At 43.8% G+C, this 21,434-nt stretch overlaps 1 protein-coding gene and 1 long non-coding RNA gene across 3 annotated transcripts; one reads left to right on the forward strand and one right to left on the reverse strand.

Annotated features, from left to right (window-relative positions):
- Positions 1–655: 655 nt before the first annotated feature.
- TMEM128 (transmembrane protein 128) lies at positions 656–10,765 on the reverse strand. 2 transcript variants are annotated; one of them, XM_008510471.2, is made up of 5 exons: positions 10,436–10,765; positions 8,792–8,933; positions 4,534–4,692; positions 2,537–2,644; positions 656–1,296 (listed from the first exon to the last, which is right to left on the reverse strand). In XM_008510471.2, the coding sequence occupies exons 1-4, from the start codon at positions 10,530–10,532 to the stop codon at positions 2,545–2,547; spliced, it is 498 nt and encodes a 165-aa protein (XP_008508693.1). In that variant the 5' UTR covers positions 10,533–10,765; the 3' UTR covers positions 656–1,296; positions 2,537–2,544. The 2 variants fall into 2 exon arrangements, with proteins under 2 accessions (XP_008508693.1, XP_070469359.1); XM_070613258.1 differs by having other exon boundaries at positions 8,792–8,930; positions 10,436–10,577.
- LOC139082385 (uncharacterized) lies at positions 10,721–19,907 on the forward strand. The gene is made up of 2 exons (XR_011538323.1): positions 10,721–11,634; positions 12,075–19,907. It is a non-coding gene; the product is annotated as an uncharacterized lncRNA (long non-coding RNA).
- The last annotated feature ends 1,527 nt before the right edge of the window (positions 19,908–21,434 follow it).

Consider the following 21,434-nt stretch of genomic DNA (forward strand, 5'->3'; position numbering starts at 1 on the left):
TGGGGTTCCCACATCCTCTGAGGCACCGGACCCCCCCACTGTTGAGTGACTTGGCTACCTGATTCTGACCCTGCCTGACTTTGCTCCTTACTATAAATGAAAGTCTCTCTACACACCCTAACATATGTGTGTACACTGACTGGCCTTGATTCTGCTTACTGATCATGCCTGCCTTTTCCCACCCCAGATCCTAGATCTACTTTCTCTTTCTTTCCCTGTCCATTACCATTTACAGAGTGAGTACCTACTGTGTGCCAGGCACTGCAATATGTGTTTTTTAAACATGGTTCCTATTATGCACAACGCTACAAGACAGCTATTATTCGCCCTTGCCAGCTGGAGGAAGATGAACACTCCTCAGGGTCAGACAGCAGCAGGTGCAGGGTGTGATCTGAGGCAGACTGAATCTGCTCATCACAGGAAGTCCCTTTCCAGGGAAAAAGCATCCACATCAGGGACTTTCTATGTCACAGTGCTTATGATGTTCGGGTTTAATGTGGACAGATTTGCATTTGAAAGTGCAAATACTGTTTTCACAGGTCTGTGAAGAGCAGAGTAGCCTTCTCTAAAAAGAAGGCTATTTCTTTGGTAAACTCAAAGTGCTAATAGCTGGAAACAGAACTAATCCAAAGTTTGTATTAATAAAACACACAAGAAAGTTATAAAAATATTTAATTTAAATGTTAAAGAAAAATTATACATACTTAAAAATGATTAAAAGTCCATATGTTAAACAAATGCTAAAAACCCAATAATTTACACAATCATAATATGTGAAGTGATGCGAACACATAAAATATTTTCAATTGGTCCTCTCACCTAACAAAACTATTATAAAAGTGAGACACATAGTAACTGCTGCAGTTGGCTTAAAGGCACAGGACAGCATCATTCCGTTACACACACATCCAGTCACCTTGTACAATGAACTGCTACCCTTAAATGGAAAAGTGAACAATTTATCTGTAATATTGAGTGTACATTATGTACCCATTATGAAACTTTGTTTAAAGTTTTACACCAATAATTTCTCCAATGATTCAAACAGATTAACATTCCAAATTAGTTATTTCTATTTTGAATTCAAAAAATTCAATCACCACGTGAGTTTAAGAAGAAGCAAATGAAATATAATTTACTCTGCTTTCAACCACAGATCTATAAAGTTACCGTTCCTCTCAGGAAACCATTCACTGCGTAGAGGCAAAAACACACTGTAGCTCTTCCATTATGTCTGCGATGCTTTCAGATAGCTGGGTATTTAATCATTCACTTTAAAATGACATGCCCTTAAATCTGAAAGAAAACCAGCTTTTATGTCCCAAGTGAAACATTCTATCTTAAACTGTTGGATTTTATATTAAAAAAGCACAGTTCCATCTACAGGCCTGCAGCACTATCTGGTTCTCCGTTACCAATTATACATTTGTATCAACAGTTAGTCATAAGCTCCCAAACGTGTAAAACCTCAAAACTGAACAGCCAAAGATTTAACGAAATCAGGAGGGAGAGGTGGGAGCCAGGGTCAGATGCGGGAATGTTCTTGTGGCGACACCCATCAACCGGGACGAGAGCAGATTGTGAGAATCCGAACAGTCCACAGCACAACGTGCAGAGGGGACTCTACACATCAGCATGGTCACTTACGTGCTGGCAATTACTCTCAGACCAGCAACAATAACATCCCTTTCTTCTCTACGTGGTAACAATGAGTTCCCTTTAAAACTCCAAAGGAAGAACATGCCATCTGCTGGCTGAACTGTCAGTTTTCTTTTGCACCCCAATAATTTACTTAGTGTATTAACTTTTACCTCTCTGGGCCTCAGTTTTCCTACCTGTAAACTGACGTATGGAGTATTTCCTCCAAGTCCTGATGTAAGTGACATGAAAAGAGGGCCCATCTGTCTTTTTTCCCATGTCCCTAAGCATACAGAGTGAGTACTCTTAAGACATACTTATTGAATAACAGAATTATCTGATACTCAGCCAACAGATCCCACTGTGTAAGACAGCAGGCCCAGGGATGCAACGGTCTATGGGGAGGCAGAGACTCTATAAATAACATAGAAGGAAAAGGTTGATGTGTCCTCCATCAAACATTTATGAGGTAGCCAGAATAGTTAGAAAATGGCAGACTTTTTTGCCCAATTGGGTAAAATTACCCATTCTCCCAGATTCCCATTTCTCGAGAAAATCTAGCCAATAGCCACTTGTGTATAAACTGATGGAAGTTGACTTCAGTATAAAATGGTCTGTGTGCACTTCACCTATATTGAAAGGGGAAAAAAAATTGCCTTCATGAGATCCTTGAAAGGCAGTGTGCCTTCTCTAAGCAGTAGTCACTTAGAACTAAATTACACAAATGGGAAGGGGTCTCAGGCCCTTTCATCGCAGAGTTCAGTGGATGAACAGCTCGAGTGTGAACACAACTGAAATAATCCACAAGTAGTCTGCTATTGCTGTGTCAGCGGAAAACTGTCATGAAAGACATTTTCAAATGAGTACGTTATCGGAAACACCATTCCAGAAATCTTACCTTCAGAGTCATCCCAGGAGTGAGATCAACATTACAACCCCCATAAACTGCGTAAACAGCAACAGTGGAGTGAAAAATGACCACACGTGCCATAAAGCTATGTTGAAGCTGAAAAGAAAAAGACAAAAAACACCCAGCTGACAACTGCACCCGTAATCTACACAAATGTATCCCATTGTAGAATCCAGACTTAAAGAACTCACTTTCTACTCAGTTTGGAAAAGCTCATTCACCCAGCAACTTTATATACATCTATCATGTTTCTCAGATACGTGATGCAGCCAATACTCGAAATACCACAATCTCTTCAAAACATTCTGGGAACTGGAGTCACTAAAGGTCTTCTAACGAGTCAGCATGGCTTAATGGAAACGTGAGTCTCCTAAAGTTAGTGTCTCTAACGGAACATGAATTAAAACACTATATCAAACGATCATAATACAAAAGACAGTTAAAGGTTATTTTTCTGTTAGAAACAGAATGAAAAAAGTAATTGTCTATAAACTGCTATTAATTTTCTATTGAGAAAAACACTATTCCCCTCACCAAGGTAAGAATAAAACATTTTTTAAGTGCAAATGAGTTTTATGGACTGAATTTATAAGAGCAGAAGTTAATAAGGGAAAATTATAGTTAATTACATAAGTGTTTCAGATAGTTATTGATTTAAATATATGTTTTGAAAAATAGCTAAAAAATAAAATAGCATCTCCGGGAGTGATGTTAGCTTTATAAGAAAATGTAAGAGCTGGCCAGTGACGTAGTAGTTAAGTTTGTGTGCTCTCCTTTAGCGGCCTGGGGTTCGCCAGTTCAGATCCCGGGCACAGACCTAGGCACTGCTTATCAAGCCAGGCTGTGCCAGGCGTCCCACATATAAAGTAGAGGAAGACTGGCACAGATGTTAGCTCAGGTCCAATCTTCCTCAGCAAAAAGAGGAGGATTAGCAGATGTTAGCTCAGGGCTAATCTTCCTCAAAAAAAAAATAGAAAATGTAAAGTAACACACTTGTCTACCTGCATCACGGAAGGAGTAATAATAATCACATCACAATGTAATATATGTCAAAGAACCTTACACTTGAACTACAGAAAATCATTAAAAAACAGATATTTAAACTGAATATGTACAAAGGTATGTGGTTTCTCCAAAATCAAAATTCACTTACTATAAAGAAAGGAAAAAAACTAAAGGACCATACACAATGTATAAAGAGTAGTTTTTCTCTCTGATTGGCAGGATCATAGGATTTATTTCCTTTGTGTTTTTCTGTAACAGATTTTTCTTCAGTGAGCAAGTATACTTTTATAAACATTAAAAAAAAAATCAGTATTTTTTTCATTGAGTACCTATGAGCTTATGAAGAAGGATACTGACTATGGCATTGTTTATAACAGCATAAGAATAAAAACATCAGTAAACCCCACAAAAGGGAGCTGGTGAAATAAATCATGGTACGCCCATGTAGTGATGACTAACAGAATGAGGCGCATCTACACACACCAACACAGAGGAATTCCAAGCTATAGGGCTCCATTAAGAAGAAAAAAGATGGCGTGCTGGCCTGGTGGCATAGTGGTTAAGTTTGCATGCTGCGCTTCGGCGGCCTGGGGCTCGCCAGTTTGGGTCCTGGGTGCACACCTACACACCACTCATCAAGCCACGCTGTGACAGGCACCCCACATAGTAGAACCAGAAGGACTTACAACTAGGATATACAAGTATGTACTGGGACTTTGGGGAGAAAAAACAAAAGAGCATGTATATTGTGTTTTCAATAACTAAATACATACATAATAATAATACATAAATAATAAATACATAATACATAAATACATAAATAAAGAGAGAAAGATACTACTGAAGAGGGAATCAGAGACTAGAAATGATAGGGAGACTATTTTCCTGTTATTCTTTTTTCTTCCTTTGAATTTTGTACCATGTCCATCATTTGATCAAAAAACTTTTTATTCCTATTAGTCATTTCAAACTCAACTTACCAAATTCCTGCTGCAATAAAAGTAGCAGTTGTAACGGGTATCAAGGTTGGATACTTGACATCATAATCTCCAATTCCACGATACCACTCCAGGTAGAGGATGCAGTAAAATGCAATCGACAAGCTGACGAGCAACAAGGCACCGCCAAAGAGAAACCAGCTGTAGAGACAGAAATGACGTAAGGGTTGACAGCACGTGGCAAGTTAGCAGATGTCTCACAGGTTGCATTGACAGCCTACAAATCTATTTCTAAGAAGAATATCAGCTGGGGAAGGAGCACAGAGGGCCCCACAGTTCCTCAATCCAGCTTCCAGAAAGTCCCCATCTAATGGGAGATGGGGGAGAAAGGATGAGGCTGAGACACATGGAAGGATGAAAAAAGACTTCAAATACATGCATGCACACACACTTTCATAAACTAGCCAACTCAAAAAGAACCCTGGAACAGTGAGGCATTTTCTTTAAAAACCAGGAAAGAGGCCTGGCCCCATGGACAAGTTTGGCACATTCCACTTCAGCAGCCCGGGTTCAGTTCCCGGGACCAACCTACTCCACTCATTGGCAGCCATGCTGTAGCAGCAACACACAAACAAAATAGAGGAAGACTGGCACAGATATTAGCCCAGCAACAATCTTCCTCAAGGAAAAAGAGGAAGACTGGCAACAGATGTTAGTTCAGAGTGACTCTTCCTCAGCAAAAAAAAAAAAAAAAAAAAAACACCAGGAAAGGTAGTGGCTTTCTGGTTGTTTCTGAAGTTTTAAGTGTTAGAATAATAAAGATTCTCTAAGGGTACCATTAACTCCTCTAAGTAGGGTTTCTTGGAATACTGAAAATCAATTTGGAAGATAGTTAATTCAAACTGCCTCTCATAAATGGTTTCTAAATGAAACCTTCCCATTTTTAGAATGTCTCCAATCTTCCTCCAAGGGCCACGTCTTTTTCCTCCTTCCAATTCCATCCAAGACCTGACTCAGTGTGTGTGAGGCAACCTCATCAGCCCCTTCTTTCCAGCCCCTGCTGGTCACGTGAGGTGGCCAGACTTGGGGAATGAAGTCCCTTTCCCAGTCTCCCAAATCAACCCAAACCCTCACTATTTTTTGCTTCTCCAAGGGGAGAAGACTGGTGCTCCGGGTAGAGGAGAGATGGAACAGATGGCTGCAACAGTCCGGTTAACAGGCACTGAGCTGACTTTCAACAATGGCAAGGAAGTGATGACTTCTTTTAAGGCTCTTTATGATGATGCAATTCTTGGATTCAGAATGATGAGAGGCAGATAATTCAGTGGTTAGGAGCACAGCCTTTGCAATCTGTCTGTCTGGGTGTGAATGTCAGCTCCAGCAAGACTAGCTTTGTGAGCTAGTTACTTAACTTCAGTGTGCTTGGGAAATATTAACAACACTTAACGCACAGAAGAGCTATGAGAATCAAACAGTGTTTAGGAAAGTGTTTCTCACACAGCTAACCTCAGTAGCGATCATTATTCCACTGATGTTATCCACGAGAAAAATATTTCCATGTTCCTCTTGAGGGGTCTTCAAAGAGCTCTCTTCTGCTAGAGTATGCATTCTCAACAGGGGCGATACCACCCTCAAAGTGAAGAAAAAATCTCACTCTTTTTCTATGTACAAAGCACAAATATGCATGCAGCACATAAGGGGGTGATTAGGAAAAAATGGTTAAAAACGGCTCCTTAGGAGGTGACAATAAAGAAAGGTTGTGGAACACCGTGCTAGAGTTACGGTGATCTCCTTGCTTTGTCAGAATCCTTCCTTCTATTCATTTCAGTTTCTAACTTCACACGGAATTCTAGTGCGGCTGCTCTGTCCAGATATGGGAAAGGACAGAAAAACCGAGAAAACTGCCTGAACAAAATAAAGTACTGCCAGTCGGTGGTCCTCAGCCCTGGCTACTGATCTGAGTCAGCTTTGTGATTTTCTAAAATGAAATTATCTTGCCCCAGTTTCTGACCTGGTGGGTCTGGAAGGCCCTGAGCATCTGGGATTGTAATTTTAGCTGTAGTTTAATCAACTCCACAGTTGATTCTGATGCAAACAACCAGGATTTTTTTTTAAATTGTGATTTCCAAAGCATCAGGATGTTTTGCTTTATTTTTAATGTTGACTTGTCTCTCCTATCTTTGAACATACAATCCGTAGCCTTGCATAGATTTAAAGAACCCTAATGCCTCGAGCTTCTGAACTTGGCTAACAGCAGGGTAAAGAAAGGAACTCCCTCAGGTGTGAGAGGAATGAACGTTTTTAAGAAAGCAGAACTCAGCCTCAACTATCTTTGAGTACCACTCTATCCCACGGCTGCTCAAGCTCCCCACTGCTTACTGAGGCCCTCAGCAAGAACACCATGCTACTCAAAATCTTCAGCCTCGGAGGATGCACTTAGGTCTTTTTTCTGTAAGATGATGCTTTTTTGAGGCCAGGCCTATGACTCCTACTCTCTTTTCATTCTCACAGCCCTGGTCCCGAGTCCTGGCTCTGCCACACCACAGCGGTATGCTCCCTGGCATTCCACTTACTCCTGCAGGTGCCCCCAAACATCTTCTACGGCTAATTATTCCTTACCTCATCATTTCCTTAAAGTTAAACTCCTAAGAATACTTAATATAAGGACACAGATAGAGAAGTCCTCTATCTCTCCTAAAACCTCCAACAGGTCTACCTCCTAAGACTGCTCTGGATCAGGTGCCCTTCTAGATGTTGCCGTAGCATCCCATACATACACTCACACAGCCTGCACCACGTGACCTATGCATCTCCCTGTCTTGGCCTAGAAGGAGCTGTTGGAGGGCTAAAAATGTGCCTTATGCATCATTGTCACCACAGGTGAACACACTTCAGGTTCTCACGAAATATTTGATGAACACAGGCGCAGCTGCTACTGGTGGTGTGTGAAGTAACCATTCCATCTTTTCCCAGCCCAAGCTCTAAACCAACTGATAGAGACAAAGGAGTGAGGATGATGAACATGAGTTGTCAGCTTTTTAACTGACAGAGCTGTGGGAAGATGGCTCTGGTGACAAAGCCAGTGACAAAGTGCTTCCTGATACTGAAACTCAGAAACAGACAGACTTACCCAAGATTCCAAGTTGAAACGAAAACCTAGAGATCTGCTCATGTTGGCGCTGCCCCCATAAAACGATGGCAAAGAAAAGCGGACCAGAGTCTGTGCTTCCCATGGGCAGCTGGCTCCCAAAAGAAAGAAGGTGCTAAACTACACGTCTAGTTCTTCATCCCAAACTCAATCAGATAGTCACACCACCTCCCAGGGAAGGAGCAAGTGACGGGGAGGGACAGGAAGATGGAAGTGTTTAAGGAAAGTTCCTGCTCACAGAAATAAGAGGGGAACAAGCTTTCTCCCTCTAATAGTTTAAATCAACTCACTTATGCTTGCTTTTCCCTGACTGTGTGCTCCATCGAGCTCCTGGCTCCCCTCCGGCACTCACTGCTCCTCCTGAAGGATTCTGGAGAACTCTGTGTCCCCCAACGATAACACAGGATCAAACAGTCCTGTCTGCACCTGTCTTCTAGCCCTGACAGTACTTCCAGTCATGCTTGCAACCTATGCAAACCACCCCTCCCAATGCCAGCTCTGACACTCACCAATATCTCTCCCTCTTTCTTCTGTATTCTGGGGGCCTCCAGAACATTCTTCAATGTTCAGTGAGGACTCTGGGATATGATTCACAATTTTTTCCTCCATGTCAACTCCTGAGATTATACTGGAGATCTCAATCTTCGTGAATGATGGACTATTTGACATCTTGCCTCAAAGCTTGACTCCTCCCACTAATGACCTCAACTCTAATTCACTCACACCCTGTAGTTACCTTGTTAGCTGTAACTATCCTCTGAAAACAAGTCCCAAGACCCAATTCTCACCCACAACGACTCTCATTCCTTCCTCCCAGTACCCCTGCACTTTATCTTCATAAAGACCTGCAGTCAGTCTTTCTCCCTCTATGTTTTACAAATGGATTAGGTCCTTCTTAAAGTCACTCCCTTCCCCATCCTACAACACATTTATGCTGAAAAGGCACACTGAAATACTTTCCACTCTCACCCACTCTCCTGTATACGCCCAGAGCATACACTCTCTCACTCATCTTTGTATCACCAGTACCTCCAACACGGTGCCCGGCAGAGGGCAGGTGCTTACCAAGTGTTTAAAGAATTCAACTGACAAAACAGAACATAAAAAATAAGACAAAGGTGTTCAACGTATGAAGCAATAAAGTTTTCTTACCTACTAGTGTGAAAGTTTTCTTTAACGGTTTTAAAGAAATCAACATAATAGGTCACAACAATGGATGCCAAAATCCAGAATCCAGAGTGGATATTAAGTCTTGGAAGAGGTTTCTCCTTTTTCTCAACTGCTGTAGAGGCTTCTGCAAATAAGGAAGGTTTCAACTTATCAAGTTACCATAAGTTTATGAAGAAAAATCACACTTATTTTAAGCCAAATAAAATAAATTCCTAGTGTTTTCTAAGAACCAGGTTTTCTCCCATTATAGTACCAATTTCTTCTGTAAAGCCATCAAAGTAGGTTTTTCTTTGCAGAAATTATAGGAGCCTGCTAAAAAACATGTTCAAAACAATCAACTTTATTCTTCTAAATGAATTTTGAAACCAAATTTGCATACTCATAGTCTTTCAGAAAGAATGATGCCACCTGGTAGTGTAGGAATTTTAACATTATGTTTCATATATCACCTAGAGATGTAATTAGTCCTGTTAATTAAGAAAAATGCAAACAGCAAAACTTAAAGGACAAAACAGACTTGTGATTTTCAAAAAATACTTTTAATTACATATTTAAATTATTTTAAACACAACTACTTGAAGCAGCTCAAAAATGGAAAGGGCACATGGGAGGGCTAGTCCTGGCACAGTGCCGCCTATTCAGGTGATGGACAAGTCAAATTTCTTCCATCTGGGACCTGATCTGAAAGAACAGGTGGCTGGGATTGGCTCAGGTGAGTTACTGCTAACAAGTTCCCCAGGTGAGTGACACGCCCTTCCTCTAGATCATATGACAACCACTAGAATACATCTGAGGTTCCTGACCTTTAGCTGACCGTCAGGATCCCTGCGGAACTTGTTGAGAGAACAAATTCTGGAAGATACCCTCAAAATTTATACATAAGCATGCCTGGCATGATGTTTCTTCTCTTTATTCTTCAAAAGGTAATAAATGCACAGGACTTACAACGTACAAGACAAGAGCTAAAATGCAATCTCTCTCTCTCCTATTCTTAACTGCAGTTCCTCAGCCCAAAAGCAACTACCAATATCAACTTATACCGAATTCTTCCAAATTCTACGCAACTACAGGTGAATAAAAATCACACGTGATCTGGTTTGTACCCACATGGTGGCATACCAGACTCTGTTCTGCGCCTCCCTCTGAAAATCACCCACATCGGTATATAAAAGTCGTCCTGGTGTGTCATGTATGGATACATCTAAACGTACTGAACCAGCTCTCTGCTGACAGGCCATCAGATGTCTCCGGTCGCTCGCTATTACAAGCAATGCTGAGGTGAAACACTACACACACGTCCTTGTGGACATACTGATACAAGTATGTTCCTTTGGTAGATTCGTAGAAAGAACGGTGGGCATCTTTAACATTAATGGATGTTGCCAAACAGGTGTTAAATCAGCTCTCCTGGGAACCCTGGAGCGCAGCTGAGAGGAAGATACGCAGGGCTCCGTGTTCTCTAAGGATCTTTTATGACACCAAATACCCGACTTCCCAAACTATTCGGTAAGCCTGGAAAAACGAAACCCGGTCCCTCCTGACTGGGGAGGGCTGCGGGAGGCCCGCGGGCCGGCCGTTTCCGGGGGCCTCGGCGCAGCTCGTAGCGCGCCCGGGGGAGCGCCTCACCCGGCCCGGCAGAGCTCTCGCCGTCCACCGGGGCCTCGGCGTCCGGCGGGAACAGATACCGCCGCCGGAGATGCTCCCGCGCCCGCGAAGCGTCCATCTTGGCACCGCCCAGAACCCCGGCGGAAGTGACGTCAAGCCCGCCGGAACTTCCGCCATCGGCTTTCCGGCGGAGGAGTCTCTTTTTGTGAGGGGTGGAGACTCTTTGGTCTTCGGAGTGTTAGTTAATGGAAATGTACGTCCGAGTTGGCTTCTTAACCTCTGCACTCGAGTCCTCAAACCTGATTTGAATTTCAAGATACTAGTCCTCTCCCGGCGGAAGATATCCCTTTTATTCCGAGCTACGGAAGGCCAGAAGGACCAAGGTTGCTGACGCCGCTCTGCGTGGCATGCAGGGATGCGCCTTTGTGTGGCGCCTCTTGGTTCCTTTTGCCCTGTGCCTCCGGAGCCTTCCCTGGCTCCCCTGTGTCTAAAGCATCACAGCCCCTAGTGTCTTTCCTAATTCTCCTCTTCAAGAGTCGCCCAGCTAGACTTGAAAGTGTCGAAGGCAGCCCCAGGAGGAGGAAAGGACCGCTGGGTGGCCGGTGCGCCTGCTGTTGAGCCCCGGGCCTGGCACTGACCATTTAGGTGGACTTGCGCAAGAAATAAACCTCGCCGGCCTGGTTCTTCTTCTGCATAACGGAGAGGATACCTGCCTCATGGGTTTGTTGTGAAGTTTAAATGCGAAGCACCTGTATGCGGTTCATGTTAACCCCCTGCTTCCGACTTAGGAGAAGTTGCCCCTGCTGGGAACTTGGGAGCTAAATGTGTACTTTCCCAGAAAACTGCCATTTCCCATCGCTCACGCTCATAAACCGAAAAAGACTGTGTCACTAATTCACAAGTTTTGCTCCATCAATAATCCTGTTTATGACTCTACTACCCCCTTCCTATCGGGTCATATGTTGAGAAGTTTTGTGCTTAACCATTGAACGCTTACTGAGCACCTACTATTTGCTACGAACTGTTAGGCACCATGCTAGGCAATGGGAATAAAGATGAATAAGACATGACTTTGCCCTTGAGGAGCTCCTGGACTGGACCAGAGATGACCACAGAGACATAATACGGGATAGCGTAATGTTTATAAAAGTATGGAAGCGTTTCATTAATTAACAAATGTGTTCTGAGCAGCTGCATCTGCTAAAATGCTGAAGACAGAGGTAAGTTAGAATCTAGTGGAGAAGACAATTTCAATATAAAGCCATAATAGAAACACTGTGTATATGGTTATGGGAGTACCGAATGGAGAGCAGTTCATTCTCCTGGGGAGTGTGGGGAGGAGGGAGAGTGGCCTGAGGTGGGTTGAATACGGGGATGCATAGCCCAGAAAGCCACCCAGCAAGTAGAATGCGGATTAGTTAGTAGCCACTCTTGAAGATCTCCTGTATGTCGTGGGTATCTGCAGAAAAACTGTAAAAAGAAATATTCCAGAAAAGAATTTCAAGTTTCTGCTGGGTTATTTCTGCCGGGTTATTTCTGCCGTTTCTTCAGCCTTTCTAGCAAACCCTTTGGAGCAAAGAATTTAACAGCCACGAGGATCATATGGCCTTTCTACACAATACCTCTTTTCTCCCACTTTGTTTTTTGTTTTTCTTTTCAGACTCCTAAAGAATCAGCGTTCATCTCTTCAAAGCCAACTGGGGTCTTTGCCCTCCCTTCTTCTCTCTCTTGTACAGGGTTAGAAGTCTGGTTAACAGGAAGTGAATTCCTATCAAATACAGTCTTCTGTTGATTGTCTCCTGGCAGAAGGGTCAGTGCTGGGTCTCCCTCGTAACTGAATATTCCCAAGAGCCTGGCACCGATTCCAGGGTTTCCATATGTAGTGTGCTCGGTCAGATCCTGTTTCCCCTTTGGTGGTTTCAGGGTCTTTGTATTTGGATCTGAAATCCTTCCAGCTTTTTTTCCTTGATATTTTAAATGGCACTACTTGCACACCATATTGATGATACTTAAAAGCAGGTTGGAAAAAATCCAATATTTAATGACCACATCTTCTTTGCTGGGGCCCATTAAATAACTTCTTAAATGTGTGTACTGCGTACCTTAATGATAGATATATATCAGATTGCTACCAACCAAGAAATTTCATTTTCAATGTGGATTACTTGCAGGGAAAAATTAATTTGATTATGACTTTTGCTGGCTTCCCCTTAGCAACTTGGTTAAGTCCAATGTGTTTATAGATTACTGAATCCTGACTGCATCACTATGGGTCCTTGGCAAGTTATTTCATTGTTATCAGTATCAGTCTCCTCATGTGTGGCACAATGGGTACCAGAGTTAAGATAAATATATACCCATTGCTTAGCCTAGTGCCTGGCATGTGGTATAAGTTCAAGCAGTGGTAGTTACTATTCACCACCACTTAGTCGGGCTTGCCCAGCCTTCCAGATCTGGCTCCTACTCACGTCTTCATCAGTTATAACCGTATCCTCAGGCTCCAGTTACTCTTTGTTGCAATTTTCCTTTTGCCTGTGCTCTCCGCAGTTGATCGGGGGGAACAACCATGTCTTAGTAGCTCCCTAGTGCCTTGCAAACAACTGGCACGTAGCAGGAATTCCATTACACACTTTCTGCTTCGGCCCTTGATTGCAATGAACTGGTCTTCACTGTGGGCATGCATGTGTCCACCCTTCCTCTGAGAAACCACTTTTCCTCCTTTCTGTAGTGGTCCTGCAGAGTGCTCAGGAGGCTGACCTTGTCCTAGGGGAGGGCATATGACGCAAACCAGACGTGTCAGTCCCCAGGACTTAGGCAGGGTCTGTTGGGAACAACTTCTTTGTTGGTGTGGTGAGTTGTGAGGGCAACGTGGGCTTGGGGCTGCCACCATGGGGACACATGGAGGTAGCCCACCTAGGAAGGAAGCTCTGAGATGCAAGCCAAGCCAAGAGGTCTTGGTTGCATTGTTTCAACTCCTGAATCCAGCCATGTTAAGAACCTAGTTAAGAACATGAGCTCTGGAGCCAGCTGCCTGGCTGGCTGTCATTACTGGTTCTCTGGTTACTGCTGTTTCAACTGTGGTCAGGCCCCTTATTTTCTCTTTTGCCTTAGTTCCCTCAGCTGAAAAATGGGGTTAAGAATAGTACCCACCTTACAGGATTGGGTAAAGATTAAAAATACATACAAAGAGCTTAGAACAGTGGGTAGCCCACAGAAAGCTCTCAGTAAGTCTTGCCTGTTGTTATTATCCATTGCTGAGACTTCTGAGTAAAAAAAACACCTTTTTTTTCCAAACTAATGCTAATTTGAGTGGTTTTCTATTACTTATACCCTGAGGCCGGCCCAGTACAGCCCTGTTCTCTCATTGTGCCATGTGTCTGCCCCAGTAGTCCCCAGTGAGACTGTGAGTGCCTCCAGGAATGAGTTCATATATATAAAGCTCTTAGGAAAGCACCTGACATATGGAAAGTGCTCAGTAAATGTTAATGTATATCACTTGGGGTACTGCCCTTCATTCCAAGAAGAAAGCCAGTTTATTTTATTTTTTTTTTGAGGAAGATTAGCCCTGAGCTAACATCTGCTGCCAATCCTCCTCTCTTTTTTTGCTGAGGAAGACTGGCCCTGAGCTAACATCCATGCCCATCTTCCTCTACTTTATATGTGAGACGCCTACCACAGCATGGCCTGCCAAGCAGTGTCATGTCCGCACCTGGGATCTGAACTGGCAAACCCCGGGCCACCAAAGCAGAATGTGTGCACTTAACCACTGTGCCACAGGGCTGGCCCCAGAAAGCCAGTTTTTTAAAAATCCCACTTTGATTATATAGATAATGCAATGAAATATGTGTCTCTTTTTCTACACAACTTATTTCCCTGATAAAAGCTGTAGAATTGGAATTGCTACGTCAAAAGATATGAACATTTTAAAGGCTTTTGATTGATATTTTCAAGCCGGCTGCAGAAAGGGTACACTGTACTACTTTACATTTCCACCAGCAGTGGGCAGGAGAAACATTCTTCAACATTTGTACCAACAACTGGCTTTTTCATTTTGGTAAATTTTTCCCAATTGATAATTGGGGCGGGGGTGGGGGGGCATCTGACATTTTACTTTTCTTTTCTTTACTAACAGATTTTTTTCACATATTAATTAGCTAGTTGCACATCATTTTCCTTTTGGGATTTTCATTGTTTGCTTATTTTTATGGATCAAGGATATCTTTGAATGTCAGATTTGTGGCAAGTTTATTTTTTCCAGTTTACTGTTTTCCTTTTAAGTTTGATCATGTTCCTACCTATGTTTTGTGTTGTTTTGTTTTCTTTACTTCTTATAGCCTGTGATGAAGTGAGAGCTTGAATGAGCTTGCCCAGTGAGGTCTAAGTGGGAAATTCTGGCAGGTCGAAAGTGCTCAATCAGTGCTAGTATATATACGAGTACATAGTACATAGTAAATGTCACTTGACCCCTCTTCAAATCAACCTAGTTACTCTCTGCCTGTTACTCAACTAGGTATACTGGGAGAGGTTCTTTTTTTTTTCCCCCTGCTTTATCTTCCCAAATCCCCCCTGGTACATAGTTGTATTTCTTAGTTGCAGGTCCTTCTAGTTGTGGCATGTGGGACGCCGCCTCAATGTGGCCTAACGAGCGGTGCCATGTCCATGCCCAGGATCTGAACCAGTGAAACCCTGGGCTGCCGCAGCACAGCAGGCAAACTTAACCACTCGGCCACAGGGCCAGCCCCGAGAGTTTCTTTTAGTTAACCACAACTGAAACCAACTCTTACCAGCCTACAAAAAATAATAATAACAATAACAACCACCATAGTAATAACCATTATAATCATAAAATACATATAGTTCTTTTTTAAAGAAGCTTATTGGAATTCCTCTGAAGTATTTCACAAGATTGAAAGAAAAATAAGATTTCAATCAAGTGTGAATGAAGGTGACACCCAGGAGAGCTCCGGGCACACAAACATGCCTCAGCTTTGAGGACACTGTGTCTGCAGCACATGGTGCTGGGCCCGCCATCATCCCTCGGGCCCTTCCCATTTCAGTGCCTGCCAGCCTGCTTCCGACTCTCACACCTGTGGCGCTTTGCCTGGGGTTTTCTCTGGTCGCATCCTTCTTAAACAGTGGGAGATGGAGGGAATTCTCACAGAAGGGAAATCCGTGTGAGCCCAACAGATGTCTACTGTGCTAGCAGAAAACGCCCCTCGTGAGCCTCTCAGGACAGGCACTGTGTTGTTTTCTGGGATAAGATGTTGGGGAGAAGAGTGGAGAAGCTTCCTTCTGGCTGCCACTCTCTCTCATCAGAAGAGAGATGCTGGTCTCAACCAAAGCATGAGGACAGGGGGAAAAGGACCATTCCCAAAACTAGAAAGACAAGCTGGAGGCGAGTGGGAGGGAACCAGCCTAGAACGGAGAGGCCAGTAGGCAGGAATCCTTGACCATTAAGCGTCCACAGTAACTCATGAAATTTCTGGCTTGTGGCCAATTTGGGAGCAATGTTTGGGTCTTTTGGGTTCTGTGGGAGGACCATCTCTTATACTGACTTGCTCACATTTAAGTTGAGAGCTGCTACCAGGTTTGCAAACCCAAAGGAAAATGGAGGTGTGTCCCGGCTGACCCTGGCTGTCTGCCCTCCCCAGGTGCCCAGAATCCTCAGGCTGTTAGTGCCAGTCTTGTTGTTGACATGACCTAAATTGTTCAGTGCCTAGAACTTGGCCTGTCACTGTGTACATGCAATCAAATAAAACAAGCTCATTTTTTTCCTTTCAAAAAGCCCACATATTTTAAATAACATATTCTACCTCCCATTATCATCCATTTCCAATAAGTAAAAAAGAAACTTAGAAGGCAGATTTTAGCTATTTTTTGAAAGCTTAACTGGAAGAAGGGATAACAGCTGAATATATTCTGAGATCTGGTAACCACAAAGGGCATGAATTGGATAAAACCATGAAAAGGACTTTCTGATCCCCTGAGTCACTGTGGAAACCACTTGGAAATCCTTGGCTTGGACATTTCTTTAAAAAAATCTCTACCTGGAAAATCTTTATAATAATTATCTAATTCATCAGTGCTAAGAAAAGGCAGGTAGAAACAAGGAGGGGGTCCTAACCAAAGGAAAAATTTGGCCAGGAGGAAAAAAATCTAAGTTATCAAGGAGACATCTAGATTCAAATCCTGATTCTGTTACGGACTCTGTGACCTGGGTCAAGTCACTTAGGCTCTCTGCACCTCCTCATCCATGAAATGGGTGCAATAATATCACCCTCCTAGAGTGGTGGAAAGATTTAATTATATGTATATGCATGCGAATGTGTATATATATAAAGGGCTTAGTACCATGCCTGATATATAGGAAGTACTCCATAAAAGGGAAGTATTATTGTTGTTGTTGTTGTTATTGGGGAAGTGGAATCTCGGCAGTGGGGAAGGGCAGCCCAGGAGTGGCATGTGGTCAATCCCAGAGGAGCAGCAGCAGGTCACAGCAGTACAGCCTTGACGGGCTGGAAGGGGTCAGGCTGGTGGCCACACCAGTAGGAAGAGTTCAGCTGCAGAGAGGGAGGAGGAGGACCGGCGATGATGAAAACAGTGGCCGTCTTTGACCAAGCACCTCACATGGAGTAACTGGTTACTGCTCGTAGCAACCATACGAGGTAGTTACTAGTATGATTCTCATTTTATACATGAGGACACTGAGGCACAGGTTTTTATTATGGGATCCAAGGAAGCTTCCATTCCCTTGATAGAAATGATTAAACTCCCTGTTTGGTAGTTTAATTGTAATTGCTGAGTAAACACCTCGTGTTTGTCAGAGTTTAAAGGTCCGTCATTGCCCAGGTCTTTGCCCAGAGCCACACAGCTGGTGAGTGGAGCTAGGATTTGAACCCAGGCACGTTTCACTTCAGGGCCTAAGCTCTGGGCTGCCCTGCTGACTGCCTCTGGTGACTCAGAGTATCTCAGGACAGAAGCTACAGAGAAGTCAGAGTGCCTGGGGCTCCTTCTTGCTGGATGCTGGCTCCAGGCTGCTGGACCACGTTGTTCCGTTAGAAGCCTGGAAGGGAATATGTGGTGACCTTGTTGCCCCTTTCCCACCCAGACCCATGGCAGGCATTCTGATCGATCACAGCATTTCTTCCCCTTCCTAAGAGCCAGGGTAGGGCCCGCACATCCTGAAGAACACCAGCAAATCACCACCAATTGACTAGAGTTGATAGGTCAGATAAAACCAATTTGCTGTCCCTAGTCTAAGGGCTTAGTGTATGCCAGACAACAGTACAGAAATGCAAACTGGGGAGTGCTTTTAAGCCAATAAGAAATTTCGTGTCATTCCTTAGGAGACTCGCACATTGCTCAGCTAGGTGTACTGAAAATCACAAAAGTAAATATGCAAACACATATTTTAACAGAGTCCATAGGGAAATCCCCTGCCAATCGTAGAAAAACCAAGGTATTTCAAGTTGTACTGGAGGGCAAAGTCCCGCTCACAGAGGGTCAGCTGGACTCTGTAACCTCCCCTTGGATGTCACCTCCAGTACCATAGCCACAACTCCTGTGGTGACCTGCGGGCCCTCAAGTACAAAGCAAGGGGGAGAAGACACCAGCCTTTCAAGATGGGCAGTGGAGAGCAGAGCACCTGGCCGTGAGGAGAGTGATGGCCACGTCATGGATCACAGCGTCAGGGGCAGGATGACGCTGGCAGGAGACCTGACGTCAGGGACCTGCGCAGCACTGCACAGGGAGCCCTCAGCATACAGTGCCTGCCGCCACGACAAGGTTTGGAGCCGCTGGCTTTCCACACAGACCCAGGATTCTCAAACTCACTGAATTAGTGGAATATCGGGCGCTTTTGTGGAACATCATGAAATATGGATAAAATAGGTGAAAAATAATCAAGTGCTATAAAAGTTTATGCCAGTTCTCATAGCATCTAAACCAGAATTGTGTGGTAACACGTACCAAGAAGCTTAAGAAATTTTATGCAAGGACACCTTACAATTGAGAAAATTCTATTACCTTAGCTTTTTTCTGAAACCTAGAAGAGAGATTGCAGCTTCGGTTTTAGCTATAAAATACCTGCCTGTTAAGGATAAAATTGGTCAGAGCAGGGCTGTCCTGCAACGTCACCATTAGTATCCTGATGCAAACTTGATGCCAAATCCCGAGAGCAGCGCTCTTAGGAATTGCCAGGAGAACCGAGCCTGTACCCACCTTTGATCTATGGTGGAGAAATCTAATATATGGACTACCCGGGGCCTCCCCCGGAGTCGGCCTGAGGTCACCAGGAAGGCAGAGCAGCTCACAATAGTTGCTCTGTGGCCACACAAAGGCCTGGCCTTCCCAGCGCTGTCTGACCCTTCAACTCTGACCAACATATGTGTTTACTCAGCAATTACAATTTAAACTACCAGAGAGGCAGTTCGGTCACTTATATCAAAGGGAATGAATGAAAGCTTCCCTGGTCCCATAACAGAGAAAGCCGGACTAGCCTCTGCACTCAGAACAAAGACACTCCTCTTTTCACAGTGCAGACAATTGTTTCTCAGAAACCCTCACTGTTTTGTAACCAAGACAGACAGTTAGACGGAAGGTCCAACCCCAAATTACAGAAGTTGAAAAATCTAATAAGCGAGCTGGGCAAGATGTTGAGTTTCTTTAAATGTTAAAAGCACAGATGGAGAGCACCTAAGATGTCATTTGTTAAGCTGGGGGAAACTGCAATTCTGGTTTATTTTCAACATCACTGAAGACTGAAATCTGCTATGAAAACTTGGAGATCCAGTCTTCCACAGGTTTATAATCTAGTGGTAACCCCCAATGATTTTACTTGACAGCACTGAATAACAGCTATTTTGAGGAGACAGACATAGAGATGGAAATTGGAGAAATAGATTTCAGTGCATCTTTGGGCAAATGACCTCATCTGTCCTCAGACACTGAGGGTGGCAGTGTAAACTGGTAACAGCACTCTGAAAACCGTTTGGCCCTATCTGTTACAGCTGAAACATACCTGATGACAGCAAGTCCACTCCTAGAACACTCAGTAGAAATGAGAAAGCACGTGCCCCAGGAGACGTGTGAAAGATGTCGGTTTCATTAGAAAGCCAGCCACCCTGGAAACAGTTGCACACTGTATCAACAGTAGAATAGATAAATGCTGTACAGCAATGAAGACAGCATAAACACCTGCTACAAAGCAATGTGGATGCACCTCATGGAATCTTGGGTGAAAGACGCCGGAAACAAAAGGCCATATGCCCTAGGAGTCTATTTACATAGAGTTCAAAACCAGGCTGGACCAGTCCCTGCTGACAGCAGGCAGGCTTTGGTTCCCCTTGGGTGAAATAGTCTATTTCTTTGACCTGGGTAGTAGTGGCACAGGTGTGTGTACTTTATGACATTCACTGAGCTGTCCATTTAGGTTTTTATGTTTCTATGTGTATACTTCAATAGAAAGTTTACATTAAAAAATGAACCCATCTGAGTTTGTTGGGCAGTTTTATGACTGTATCTGTGACCTGAAAAATGGTTACATGTTCACTGTCAACTAGAGTGTTGCTTCAGAATTGAAGTGGTTTCTTCATCTAAACATGCTGCCATGCCGCCTGCTTTGGCCACTGTGGCTGCTCTTGCACCAGTCCTTGCTCTGCAGTCCAGTCCTTGGAGAGCTGTGTGCCGGGCCAGTGCCGCATTCACTGGCAGACACTGCCGCTGCACATACTTCATGCACTCGAAGAGGAGGTGTTTCCAGATACCTACTGTGAGCCAGATGCTTCGTGTATGATATTTTAATTTCGCTCTCTCAACCTGGGAAGTCAGTACAATAGACAAAACCCCTGAGTTCAGGGAGGCAACATAACCTGCCCGTGCGGGGCTCTTGGCTAGTAAAATACAAAGCGGATTGGACATCAAGTCTCCTTCTGGCACAGAGTCCTGCGTAGAGCATTGCACCCCACTGCCTGCCGCGAGCTGGTGACAGGAGGTCAGGTGGCAGGAATAAGAGAAAGCTGACTCAGTACATCAGGGGGCTAAGAAACACCTTTCAAGAATCAATCCAGGGGGCTTCACTAACCTGACTCCCTCCATCCCCACCCCAGGCGAAATGACTCCCGCCCTCTCTGGGCCCACATTGCCACCAGTACACCCCCAGCACGTTTTACTGTGCCTGCCTCGAGGTTGGTTGTCTCGCTCTCCTTAAAGACAGCACAGAGCCAGCCCAGGGTGGGCACTCTGGAATTCTCTCATTAGTCCTCCTGCCTGAGAGCAGTTTCAACAAGAGGGCTGAGTGCAGAATTCCAGCCACTGAGGGTACCAGGGGATTCAGGTCCAAACATGTTTGTGAGGGAAAGCAAAACTCAGTGCACGCGAGCCGGCTTCCCAACAGAATCTCTTTAACTGTGAAATGCCACAACATGCTTATGATCAGTGATTCCTCCTCTGAAATGGAAATGGGTGAGCTTTCTCACGTGCATCAACTCCTCTGCCAAAACTCAGCCTCCTGGAACAAGAACAAGGATTAACTATACAAACCACCTCTTGCTCATGTGTAATTTAGGAGTCAATATAAAGTAACACTTTCTGTACCCAGTAAATGAGAAACATAATATGCTCTCCTTGGCTCACTAAGTAAAAAAGGAGATTTAGAAGGCCTATTTTAACCATTTTTTGAAAGCTTAACTGGAGAAGGGATAAAAGCTGAATGTATGCTGAGATCTAGTAACCAGGAAGTATTGGTAAATATATGTAATATGCCTTTTCTCTTAGCTTATGTGAGTATAATTAATTGACCTTCAGTTTCCTTCCACAAGGGAAGAAGTTACAATAAGAAGAGTGCTATGGTGCATGGTTCTATATTCAGGTGAAAGTCAGCAATATAGAATTATCTCCTATTTATGCTGGAGTCCAAGTTCACCAGAGACAAAACAACACGAAAACCAAAAAACAGCTAGGAGGATCAGTCTTCCATGGTGGAATAAAGAACTGATATCCTATCAATAGCTTTCACTAATGG

The sequence above is a fragment of the Equus przewalskii genome, chromosome 3 (assembly GCF_037783145.1).
Source record: "Equus przewalskii isolate Varuska chromosome 3, EquPr2, whole genome shotgun sequence".
NCBI lineage: Eukaryota > Metazoa > Chordata > Mammalia > Perissodactyla > Equidae > Equus > Equus przewalskii.

Coding starts and splice junctions, on each gene's coding strand:
- TMEM128 (XM_008510471.2), bottom strand. CDS start 10,532: ATGGACGCTTCGCGGGCGCGGGAGCATCTCCGGCGGCGGTATCTGTTC. Junction 8,934..10,435: donor CGAGAGCTCTGCCGGGCCGG/GTGAGGCGCTCC, acceptor CCTTATTTGCAG/AAGCCTCTACAGCAGTTGAG. Junction 4,693..8,791: donor GAAAACTTTCACACTAGTAG/GTAAGAAAACTT, acceptor CTGTCTCTACAG/CTGGTTTCTCTTTGGCGGTG.